We start from the raw sequence: 13,184 nt of genomic DNA on the forward strand, positions 1-13,184 counted from the left end.
AAGATCTTAAGATTCTCCCCAGTTTCTAGTAGTTCACACAATGAAATAAACGGCAAGGTTTTGAATCATGATATTCAACCTCACCTGAATTTGCTGCTGCAGTAAGTTGATTTTATGCTGCTGCTGTATCAACTGCTGCTGCTGTTTGGCGATCTAAACATAGAATCAGTATTTAGAAACCAAACTAATTCATGCATATATTTTTTCGGATTTCAAATAACTAGGGATGTAACGTTATCAAAATCTCACGATACAATAATACCTCGATATGAAGTCCACAATATGATATTTATTGCGATATTTAAAAAAAAAAATGAACAAATGAAGACTTTGGTAAAAAATGAAAATGTTGTACATTTGAAAGGTACATTTTCTATCTATTGCACTTTTCAGTTTAAATTAAGAGCTCATGTTCTTAACTAAGAAAACTATAGAAAAAGTCAGTGAATTGACTTGTACCTAAACATTTAAGGCGACTCAACCTTTTATTTGTGGTATACTGTCTCAGTCTAAATTACATTCACACTGGTGTTTTATGAAGCCAAACTAATTAGAATATAATAATAATAACAATTTATATTATAGTTACTCCTATGACAATAATCGCCATATATTGTAAAACAACTGCACTGTAAAATAAATGAAAATAGTACTATTATTTTTGCTTTACACTACAGTAGGGAAATCAAAATACTTCTGATTTTGAATTTGGACTGCAGTAACGTTACCCATTTAAACCACTAGCTCTCAGCAATTTATACGACACTTTTAAGCTTTTATTTTGATGGAAACAGCAGTAGAGCTTCTTTTTTTTTTTGACGGAAAACTCTAGCTTCAGTGAAAACAGGCTTACAAAAACACGTCTCATACAAATCTAGTGAAATGCTGTAATCATCTGCCACAAAAATAAAGCATAATTGGTGGCCACTGCATTTCCAAATGTGCGTTAAACTCACAGCATAACTGAGCCGTTCTTAAGCGCGAAAAACACCGGATAACAAGTTAATCGACTGAACGAAGTGCGTGCAGTAAAAACAGACTTGATGAAGGGATAAAGCCATATTGTGCTTTTGGTTTTAGCTTGTTTGACAGATACTGTGCCAAAGTACAATGGCCCAAAACACAACTTTAAAGACCTTTCATGTTAGAATAAGAAGTTTAAATATATTTTATAAACTACACTTTTTGTTTCATATTGTAATGTGATCACGATAATATCGAGACACCACCACCGCGATACCACAATACTGATAATACCCTACACATAACACTGCTTTTTTTCACAGTTCCTCAATTTTTCCTGTCACTTGTTCAACTGGAAGCGTCTCCACACCTGTTCTTGCTGCTGTCTTGCCAGTTCCATCTGTTGCTGCTGTTTCTCCAGCAGCAGAGCGGCCATGTTCCTCTGCTCAGAATGAGCTCCTAGCAGCTGCTCTCGCAGGCCAGAGAGCTGGTTTATCATCAACAACAACTGAAGCTCCTTCTCTGCCAGACTCTCCGGGGTTCCTGTAAACACATACGCACAAGCTGGTGGTCAGGCAGGAGGTGTCAGTGAAACGCAAATGTAAGATGAACCGCAATGGAAACACCAAACAGACACAAAGACAACACTATGTGATGATTTGCATTACAAAGTGCAGTATAAACACAAATTTACCTTTTAGGTTGACACTGCCCTGAAGACCTTTCCCAAAGAACTTCTCTTTCCAGTCTGTATTCAGAAGCTTTTCAATAGTGGGCATCACTAAAAGAAGCAAAAAAAAATAAAAATGTATACATTAAGATTTTTAATGTTTTATCAAAGAAGCCTCTTCTGCTCACCAAGCCTGCATTTATTTGAGCCAAAGTACAGCAAAAACTGTACAATTTCGAAATATTTTTAGTATTTAAAATAACTGTTTTCTATTTGAATATATTTAAAAATGAAATGTATTCCTATGATTTCAAAGCTGATTTTTTTGCCTCATTTCTCCAATCACATGATACTTCAGAAATTCTGAAATATTCTGATTTGCTGCTCAAAAAACATTTATTATTATTATGATGTTGAAAACAGCTGAGCAGAATTTTTTCAGGTTTCTCTGATGAATAGAAAATTTCTGAAATAGAAATCTTTAGTAACATTGTAAATGTCTTTATCATCCCTTTTGATCAATTTAAAAATGCTTGCTAAATAAAAGTATTATTACTATAATTTCTTCCCCCCTCCGAAAGAAAAAATAAATAATAATAATAACAACAACACATACACAGACTCAAAGCTTTTGATAGTGTATGATGTTAAAAAGTGTATAATGTTTTTTTTATTTCAGATAAATGCTGATCTTTGGATTTTTCTATTCATCAAAGAATCTTGAAAAAAAAGGTACTCAACTGTTTTAAATATTGATAATAATAATAATAATAATAATAATAATAATAATAATAATAATAACAAAAATGTTTCTTGAACAGCAAATTAGCATATTGGACTTCTTAAAAAAAAAAAAAAAAAACATAAAACCTGGTATTGTAAATAAATAAATATAAAATATTTTTGAAATTATTTAAAATTGAACCTATATATTATAAAGAGAGAGAATTTTATTTATAGTTACAGAAAAATCATTTATAATGTAGTTAATATAATTGAACCTCTGGGCAAAAGAGGTCTATAAGAGAAAAAATATCTAGATTTTTAAAAAATATTTCATTATATTTATTATATATAGAGAGAATTTTATTTATAATTACATAAAATACATTTATAATGTAGTTAATATAAAGAAGCTCCTTAAATACAGAGTGACACAATAGAGAAGCAAATAGAGAAGAGAATACTTTTTTCATCTAGATGAGAGAAATGCGCTGTACTGAAAATCCTTGAGCTGAAAACCCCAGTTAAAACATGAGTAAAAAAGAAAATTAAACAATTACAGGCAACGGGTGAAAATAAAAGTAAAGCCTCTTGAGAAAACACTCGAGGACTCTTCAAAAAGCAATGAGCATTTCACAAGGGCTGTGAAATGTATCATACGAATGAAATCACTAAAAAGCTTCATAGAACTTGAAACAAAGAAGGAACTTGTATCATCTCAATGTAATAGCAGTTACATCCTAAATGCTGAAACACATGGACAAACCACTTGCATGGGTTTCCATCAACATTAACAACTTTCTAAAACCTTTTTTACTCTAAAACAACAGCCTTGAAACACTGGAACACAATGAATGGCAAATATGCTAATTAGCACTCCACGAAGACCTTGTTTTTATAAAGGAACTGTCGCACTTACCCTCACTGACATTAGGCTTGCTGTCAATCTTCTCATGAGCCCTGCTGCCTCCATCTTGACTGGCAGGTGTGTATGATCGTACTGGTTCTTTACAGGGAGATCTCTCCTGAAGAACACAGGAATCGTGAAGGTAAATACTCACCACATCTAATCTTTTTTAAAGGAGAAGTTCACTTCCAGAACAAAAATGTACAGATAATGTACTCAACCCCTTGTCATCCAAGATGTTCATGTCTTACCTTCTTCAGTTTAAAAAAAAAAAGGAAAAACATTTCAGGATTTTTCTCCATATAGTGGACTTCTATGGTGCCCCGAGTTTGAACTTCCAAAATGCAGTTTAAATGCAGCTTCAAAAGAACCCAAATGTGGTTGTAAACGATTCCAGCTGAGGAATAAGGGTAAGCAAACGATCGGTTATTTTTTTTTTACATTTACAAATTATATATATTTTTTAACCTCAAATGCTTGTCTCGTCTTGCTCTGCCTGAACTCTGTTTTTTTCCCGGTTCAAGACAGTTAGGGTATGTTGAAAAACATCTAATTTTCTCCCTCAACTTCAAAATCGTCCTTTTTTGCTAAGGGTGTTAGATCTTCTTTGCATGTTCACTTTGCAAACATTGGGTCGGTACATTTGCAGCAATGTAGGATGATTTAAGTAGAGATAGAAAATTAGATGAGATTTTTTTGGCATACCCTAACTGTCTTGAACTGGAAAAAACAATTCAGGCAGAGCAAGACAAGACGAGCATTTAAGGTTAAAAAGTATATAAATTGTAATAAAAATAGCCAATCAGTTCGCTAAATAAGACCCTTCTTACTCTGCATTTGGGATTGTTTGAAGCCACATTTAAACTGCATTTTGAAAGTTCGAACTCGGGGCACCATAGAAGTCCACTATATGGAGAAAAATCCTGAAATGTTTTTCTCAAAAAACTATTTTTACGACCAAATAAAGAAAGACATGAACATCATTGGATGACAAGGGGGTGAGTACATTATCTGTAAATTTTATGTTCTGGAAGTAAACTTCCCCTTTAAAGAAAAAGCCAATGAATTTAATTTATAAACCAAAACAAAAATTCATTACCAAGGGAGATCGTGCATTTGGGAGTGCTGACTTCTCACAGTCGTCTCTGTCCGACGGGTGCCGAACTGACCAATCACTGATTGGAGAGGACTGCCGGGATTCTCGGTTGACAACTCGACCTCCCGATTCATCGTCTTCAAGCTTGATACCAACACCCACCATGGTCACATTGCCCTTGGCGTAGGGATGTAGAGCAGGTGGACTGGGCTCACACATTCTACAAAAACAAAGCATTTAGAAAATTAAAAATGGAGGTAATCAATCCATGTTAATTAAAAGAAAGAAAATGTTTGTTTTCATTATCTGGCACCAAAACATTTGCTCCGCCTCTGAAATAACAACCAATCAAACCCTTTTATTTTTCAACCCCTCACATCCAAGCACCTTATTTTAGTCTTATCCACCTTATTTTTCAACATGAAAGTAAGCTGTTTTCAGGTAATGTGTGAGATGGTTCATAAGCCGCCACAGAGAAATAACGAGGAGAATAACAAAAGTGCAGTAAACAGTAAAACTGTTTGCATTACAAACCATTGTGCTCATAATAAAGGGCAGGTCATATGGGTTTTCAAAAAATATTTTTTTTTGCAGTTTGTGCAGTACTGTAACTATCCTTCAATGTAAACAGTCTGGAAAGTTGTTAATCAAAAAATGAATTATACATAAAGATATTGTCTCTCAAAAGAAATGCCTTAACAAGTCAGTGGTTAAAATTCATTTTTTCCACAGTACCACAGAAATACAATTCGAACCTTTTGTTGTGTGCTTATCATTTTACTGAGAAATTGCTTCTCTAATCTTGGCTTTTATCTTTTTTGGCTTCTAATCTTTTTTTTTTTTTTGGACTAATAAGCACCTCCAAACCACAACCTGTAAGTACGATTAATGTGTTATGTGTCCATTTTCAATTAAGTGCTCAAAATAATTTTTTTTTTGTGATAATATGTGATGTATAGTGCAGCTTTAGGTTTCTTACTAAAATAGTTCTGATAATTCGCTGTGAACCCACTATTTCTTAAGAATGTGTCGATTAATGTAGACCATCGCTGTTCTAATTTCTTTGTTTACTAATAAATGTATCTTAAACATGGTTTACAAAATGTATTGTTTCATCAGTTAGTCCACCGTTATTGTTTTGCTACCTGTTTACAGTTTAGCAGCTAAACTTACGTGTTAAACTAAATGTTTTATGTCATTTATGTCAAGAATGATTGGAGATTGGAGCACTATATTGTTGTTCTATGTAAAGGTACATCAGGGTTGCCAAGTTTTCACAACAAAACTTGCCCAACTGCTACTCAAAACTATGCCAATTGCATTCTGGGGTGTAAAATGCATGCTTTTTCTTGGGGTTCCCCTGGTAAATTTGAATTTCAGGAGCTAAATATGACGTTATTGGGGTTGCTTCAACCTGTAGGCATCAAAAACAACTGCTGACTTGGCAACAGAGAAGGTAGCGCTCACTATGTGCCAATCACAACAGACTTGGCCAGCTGACCAATCAGAGAAGAGTAGGCTTATGGAAGGGAGGGGTTTACAGACATTACACTTAAAGCTGATTCGAACTAATCATTTTGAAATCATTGACAAATGACTCTGTATAAATGTATATTCTGAGAATACTACAAAAGACAAATACAAATACTAGCTTAGATGTATTTAAACCTGTTGTAGGGGATTCCAATACAATATTAGGACACTTTGAAATACCATATGACCTGCTCTTTAAGATAATACATTGAACTAATATGGTAAGACACACCAGTTTGCAATATCAAGCAGTGAAATGTGCTGTTTTGTACAACTGGTTGAAAGTTAAAAATTCAGTTTCATCCCAAAAATACGCCACATTACAGAAGCAAAATGCAATGCATGCAAATTTATATTTCAGCAAGAACTTGGAGACCATGTCAGACTGCATTACTAACAAGGGTATTCCGGTTTTGTACAGCTACTGTCTGGGAAGAACAGAGAGACCACAAAAAGAAAAAAGAAAAGGAAAAAAACAGCTGACTGCTTTGCATAAGGAACAGAAGGGTTTTTGTGGAGCCCAGACACAGGCCGCCCCATTCAAACTCTTTCACCAAAGCCACTTCTTCTGGCTTTCCTGGGCCCAGGAGCCGCTCAGTATCGGGAGAGGATATTTGTGCATGTTTGTGTTGTGTGTGCGCATCCTAAGATGTTCGAGTCTGTCAACACACTGTCAGAAAACAGATGCAAGACTCTAGTGCGCCCATCAAGTATATCGCCGTCTCAAGTAGCACAGCAAACCCTTCTGCAATGAAGGACAAGAGAAAGAGAGACACGGATGGAGTGAAGGAGGCGATTTCAAAATTAGCAGAGGTTTAAAAGAAACACAAGGCAACCCAAAAGAAAACAAACACAAGGGAAAATGCATCTCTCTCTCCCTTTCTGTTTCGCTCTCTAGCTTTCTGTATATATATATTTATATATATGCCCATTGTTATACAGAAAGAACAAAGGAAGTTTAAACAATGGGCATGACATGGACAAAAGCAATAGGCTGCAGGAAACACAGCGGGGTAACAATACAAACGGAATGTGCCGATGGTCCGTGGCAGAGAAAAAAAAAAAAAAAAAAAAAATGCGGAACACTCACTGGGCCGATTCCAGTTCCTCCTGTACTTTTTCATCCACTCGGAAAACACAAAAGCACACTGTGCATTTACATTAAGGTTGAGCACTTAGGTTGAATTGTTTGAAGAAAAGAATTCAATAGTAGAGCAATCTGTTCTTTTGAAGTAGTGATTTGCCAGTGTCCCACGCAGGAAGGTGGTTTGGGTAAAAGGGTGTAGTTTTCTGTTCAAGTATTTGCCTGACCTAGAAGCAAACAAAGTTTTGTCTGTAAAAGTAGAGGAATTGCATTTGGTTGCGAGACACAAACTAGAACTTTGAACAGCCACCAGCAGTCAGTCGTCAATTTAGGTCGCTCTTTCGCAAAACCTGATACGGTCTTCCCAAATCAGATTTAGATACCAAGGACAAGACCCCCTCCTTTCCCTGGGAACTGAATGCACTCAAGAAAGATCCTTGTCGAATAACCTGCCACCATTGGTGCATTATAAATAAACAGTCTGCGCTATTAAGTTCCTATTGTGACGAGGCTAAAATTATTCCTCTTCCCCCAGTTGAACAGCGCTGATCCACAAACCAGGTGCAGGAAGTGTGAATTTGTCAGCTCCTTCCAAGTGCACTTGTAGTTCTGGAGATATTCCGGCTATTTGCTTGGAGGGATTTGACTGTCAAAAAATGGCACAGCCTCAGGCTCTAAACGGAGTCGTGAAGATTAATGCTGAAGCGAAGCTTCTCCACGCTCGTCGCGCACAAGTGTTACAGTATGTTACGTCGTAAAAAAAGCAACAGTTGGATGGGTAAATCCTAAACCGGCAAAGGCGAGAATTCACGCAAAATTACATGATATCCCTACTGCATAACTTTAGAAGCATAACGGTCATAGTGCAAGTTTTTTCAGACATTTTTAAACCTGAGAGGGTTACATAGATTTTTAATCAAATACACTACAAATCACTACTTTAAAAAAAAAAAAAAAAAAGAAAGTTTCTTCTGCTCACTAAGCCTGCATTTGATTCAAAGTACAGGAAAAACAGTAACATTTTGGAATATTTTTACTATTTAAAACAACTGTTTTCTATTTGAATAAATTTTCAAATGTAATTTATGCCTGTGATTTCAAATCTGAATTTTTAGCATCATTATTCTAGTCACATGATCCTTCAGAAATCATTCTAATATCCTGATTTTCTGCTAAAAAAAAAAAACTGCAATTATTGACTTGTTATTGTACAAAGTTTTTTCACACATTTTTAAACCTGAGGGGCTTATATATATTTTTAATTAAATACACTACAAATCAAAAGTTTTTGAACAGTAAGATTTTTTTATGTTTTAAAAAAGTCTCTTCTGCTCACTAAGCCTGCATTTATTTGGTTCAAAGTACAGGAAAAACAATACATTTGGGAAATTTTTTTACTATTTAAAATAACTGTTTTCTATTTAAATATCTGAATTTTTAGCATCATTATTCTAGTCACATGATTTTTCAGAAATCATTCTAAAATTCTGATTTGCTGCTCAAAAAACAGTGCAATTTGTGGCTTATTTTGTTTTGTTTTTTTATTAAATACACTACCAATCAAAAGTTTTTTAAAAACAAAGATTTTTTGTTTTTACAGAAGTCTCTTCAGCTCACTAAGCCTGCATTTATTTGATTCAAAATACAGCAAAAACAGTTCTATTTAAATTAACTGTTTTTCTATTTGAATATATTTTAAAAAGTAATTTATTCCTGTGATTTTAAATCTGAATTTTTAGCATCATTATTCCACGATTCTTCAGAAATCATTCTAATATTCTAAATTGGTGCTCAAAAAAAAGAGTATGTTTTCTCAAAAAAAATTTTTTTTAATTAAATACACTACCAATCAAAAGTTTTTGAACAGTAAGATTTTTTGTTTTTACAGAAGTCTCTTCAGCTCACTAAGCCTGCATTTATTTGATTCAAAATACAGCAAAAACAGTAAAATTTTGAAATATTTTTTATTTAAATTAACTGTTTTTCTATTTGAATATATTTTAAAAAGTAATTTATTCCTGTGATTTTAAATCTGAATTTGTAGCATCATTATTCCACGATTCTTCAGAAATCATTCTGTTTTCTCAAAAAAATTTTTTTTTTTTAATTAAATACACTACCAATCAAAAGTTTTTGAACAGTAAGATTTTTTATGTTTTTACAGAAGTCTCTTCTGCTCACTAAGCCTGCATTTATTTGATTCAAAGTAGTAAAAATAGTTTTACTATTTAAAATAACAGTTTTCTATTTGAATACATTTTAAAATGTAATTTATTCCTATGATTTAAAATCTGAATTTTTAGCATCATTATTCCAGTCACATGACCCTTCGGAAATCATTTGAATATTTTGATTTACCGCTCCAAAAACAGTGCAACTTGTAACTTGTTTAATTCCACAAATATTGCATTAGATTTTAAAGAGGAAAGAGAAAACACACCCACAAACACAAAAGGACGGTACTGAAAGCATTGTTCCTAATCCTCTTTAATCTTGGCTCCAAGCAAAACGTGAATGTGTCACAACTTGGTGATTGCGATAAGAAATATAATGGCAAGCTCTTATGTCAGCACATGCAAAACAAGCCAGAAGAATCAACAGTATGATTGATGGTAACTGCTAGACAAGTCGCCTCGAGTTTGTTCTTACCTGTTGTTCGGATGCGGAGCCATAAGACGCGTTTCCAAAGAGCTCTGACAGACTTTTGTAGTCTAAGATAACATCAGCCTCAAGGTTGTTTGCTTCTGAGCTAAAACGCCTCTGAAATGAAATACTTCCCACGGTCAGGGGCGCACGAAACAAAAGCTTAAGTTGCCTTACAAGTCGCGACGTGCCGCGGCCTCGCATTCTGTCCCGCGCTCCTCCGATGCAAATACGAGCTTTCTTTGTTGTTTCTAACTCTCCCTTTCCTTGTGATGACCCTCAAGGGGTAAATTTCCGCATTGTGACAACTCGGGCTTATAAAAATTGTTCGAAAAGCACAAACAAAACGCTCAGGATTGCCAAAAACAAGCCTGTGCGCGCAAGACGTTATTTAGAGATCATTAAAAGAACACCAGTTTAAACTTGAAGGCTCTTTTGGGCTTTTTAACACCCTAAATCATTGCACACTGCACTGAAACAATTAGACGCAGTCTAACTCTTCAAACACCTGTTGTAAAGCAGCACTTGACACGTCGTGAGAATGCACCAGACCGCATTGGATGATGGTAGGTTTCCCTTAACGCGAAACAGGTGAACGCTGTTGGTTCTCCAGCTAAAAGCAGAAGTGTTTGTACGCGCTGAGCCCATCAGCATGCGACACAAAGTCCAATCAGCTGTTGAAACCCAACAACAGGAACTTCCAAACCCACCTGCCAGTAACTGTACTCTTAACAAAGATACAAAGCCTTGACCTACACAAACCTCAAGAGCATCTGGTCAGTTTTCATTGTCTTCTGGTTGGCTCTTGGAAGCCAGTGTGGAAGTCTGGAGTAGCAACTCATCTCGTTATATGCAAGACTGTGGACACCCCTTTGATAAAACTGTCCAGTGACCTCCCAGGAATAAAGAGGAGAGCTGGCGCTCTCGATGGCGGATGCGCAAAACTGCGGTCACAAAAGTATGCCCTATAGCGAAGGCAAACAGTAGCATTTGCATGACGTTTGCCTCTGTTATAACTTTCCACTGAGTACTTTACACAGATAGGGATTTGATAACATTGTAAAAGTGAAACAGGAGAGGGGCATCCAGGAATAAACACGGCACAAAACAAAATCTGATAGATATACAGTACAGACCAAAAGTTTGGACACACCTTCTCATTCAGGTCTGTACTGTAGATATGAATTCAACTGAAAAAACTTGTGAAAAAATATCTTTCAGGTGGTCAAACAGCAAATAGTGGAGCTCTGTAGCCACCTACTGGTAAAAGTTATTTGTAGTTTTTTTTTTTTACTTTTAAAACTGGATTTTCCAAAAGATGGGCAAAAATCTTACACTAAACCATGTGAAATTATCCATGTTATCCACATTAATTAAAGTTAGAAATGTGGGTCTTTTACATAAAAAAGCAGTTTTTGTATAAAAACCCATTTAAAAAAATATTTATTTATTAATTTATATATATTAAAAAAAATATCACTAACCCACTGAAAACTGCACACATGTAGAGTAAAAACTTTAATAAACAGAAAAATATACAGTACAGACCAAAAGTTTGGACACACCTTCTCATTCATTTGAATGTCCAAACTTTTGGTCTACTGTATATGGAACATTTTGTTTGTGTTTTGATTTGAATGCTGATGACATTTGCATTCGTCATATTGAAAAAAAGATAGATTGGATAAGACTAAAAATAATATGGAAATGTTTTCATTGCGTAAGAAGGCAAACGTCTTCTGGAAGAACAATGATATTAATTAATTGTTCTTAATGAGAAAAAACATTCCAGAGCAGTAATTGTGGGGTGTGTGTTATGCAATGCCTTCAACAATTGCTCAACTCAAAGAAACGCCTTAAAACGAATCACATAGTAATTATAGTAAAAACAACAGCATTAATATGGCATTTACGTCACGACGCCAAGAAAACATTAAACAGCAGCGTGCATGATCCCTACAGTAGTGTCAGCAACAAAAACAACGATGTACGTTTTTTCCACCCAGTTGTAAACCTTTGGCAAGCGAGTAGTCAAAACAGCTTTCCCACAACACACAATAAGGCTCTAACTTCAAAAAAAAACAAGCAAATGTATTTTCATTAAATACTGATGACTGAGCTTGGTCTAATAACAGCTCTTTTTTGATGGACTTTCCTCTTCCGTGCAGGGGACAGCCCCTGATAGTCCCCGCCTAGACTCACCGGTCCTAATGTTTTGAATGCAGGAAAGGAAAGTAAACAATGCAAATCAACAGGGTTTACACACGGAGTTTAGAAACCACAAGGACACATGGATTCACAACCAAAGTCGTCGCGATGGATTGAATATTCTTTCCGGGTACTGTTATAGCACACCTTTAAGCTAAAGTTAACTCAACCCAGAGAGCAATATTTTACTAATTCCAAAATTTTTTTTTTTTTTCAGTAGTAATACAGCACTCAGTGGGTGTATACAGTATTAGCAGCATTTGTTGTTTGCTTTAGGGATCTGATTGTTTGCATTTGGTCCCGGAAATGGTGACGTCTGAATTTTTGTGACCTGTATACACACGTTTGATTTGAATAAAGTTTCAAACTTTTTTTTTTTAATCTTCCTGGAAATAAGGAGCAAAAAAAAAACAGTGGCATAACAATTATGAGTGATTTTCAACTACACACAATTTTAAACCTCAAGGGTTTTTTTATTTTTATTAAATACACTACCAGTCAAAAGTTTTTGAACAGTAAGTTTTTTTAATGTTTTTTTAAAGAAGTCTCGTCTGCTCACCAAGCCTGCATTTATTTGATCCAAAGTACAGCAAAAACAGTGCAATTTTGAAATATTTTTACTATTATAAAATACCTGCTTTCTATTTGAATATATTTTAAAATGCAATTTATTGCTGTGATCAAAGCTAAATTTTCAGCATTGTTACTACAGTCTGATCCTTCAGAAATCATTCTGATATGCTGATTTGCTGTTCAAGAAACATTTATTATTAGTATTATTAGCAAATCAGAATATTAGAATGATTTCTGAAGGATCGTGTGACTGGTATAATGATGTTAAAAATTCAGCTTTGAAATCACTGGAATAAATTACAATTTAAAATATATTCAAATAGAAAGCAGGTATTTTAAATAATAAAAATATTTCACAACTTTAATGTTTTTGCGGTACTTTGGACGAAATAAATTCTGGCTTGGTCAGCAGAATTACCTGCTGCTTACTGTTCAAAAACTTTTGACTGGAAGTGTATATATGATTTTCAGAAAAAAAATTATATATATTAAATATAAAATCTATATATACTGTGTGTATATATATATATATATATATATATATATATATATATATATATATATATATATATATATACAGGGGTTGGACAAAAAAACTGAAACACCTGGTTTTAGACCACAGTTAGTATGGTGTTGGGCCTCCTTTTTTTGGCCAATAGAGCATTTCGTCTTTGAAATTGTCATATACAAGTCCTGCACAGCTGCCAAAGGCATTTTGAGCCATTCTCCTCTTGCAGATCAGGGGTCAGGTCACTACATGATACTGGTGTAGGAAAATGTTATC

At 34.6% G+C, this 13,184-nt stretch overlaps 1 protein-coding gene across 2 annotated transcripts in view; it reads right to left on the reverse strand.

Moving 5' to 3' along the window:
- sox13 (SRY-box transcription factor 13) overlaps positions 1-13,184 on the reverse strand; it is a 50,305-nt gene that overhangs the window by 21,989 nt on the left and 15,132 nt on the right. For both annotated transcript variants that reach the window (XM_073826155.1, XM_073826154.1), the window contains exons 2-6: positions 4,363-4,579; positions 3,276-3,381; positions 1,658-1,744; positions 1,334-1,506; positions 85-153 (exon numbers count right to left, since the gene is read on the reverse strand). In XM_073826155.1, coding sequence (XP_073682256.1) covers positions 85-153; positions 1,334-1,506; positions 1,658-1,744; positions 3,276-3,381; positions 4,363-4,578 — 651 coding nt within the window. In that variant the 5' untranslated portion in view covers position 4,579. The remainder of the gene's footprint in view (positions 1-84; positions 154-1,333; positions 1,507-1,657; positions 1,745-3,275; positions 3,382-4,362; positions 4,580-13,184) is intronic.

This window comes from Garra rufa, chromosome 20 (genome assembly GCF_049309525.1).
Source record: "Garra rufa chromosome 20, GarRuf1.0, whole genome shotgun sequence".
Classification (NCBI taxonomy): Eukaryota; Metazoa; Chordata; class Actinopteri; order Cypriniformes; family Cyprinidae; genus Garra; species Garra rufa.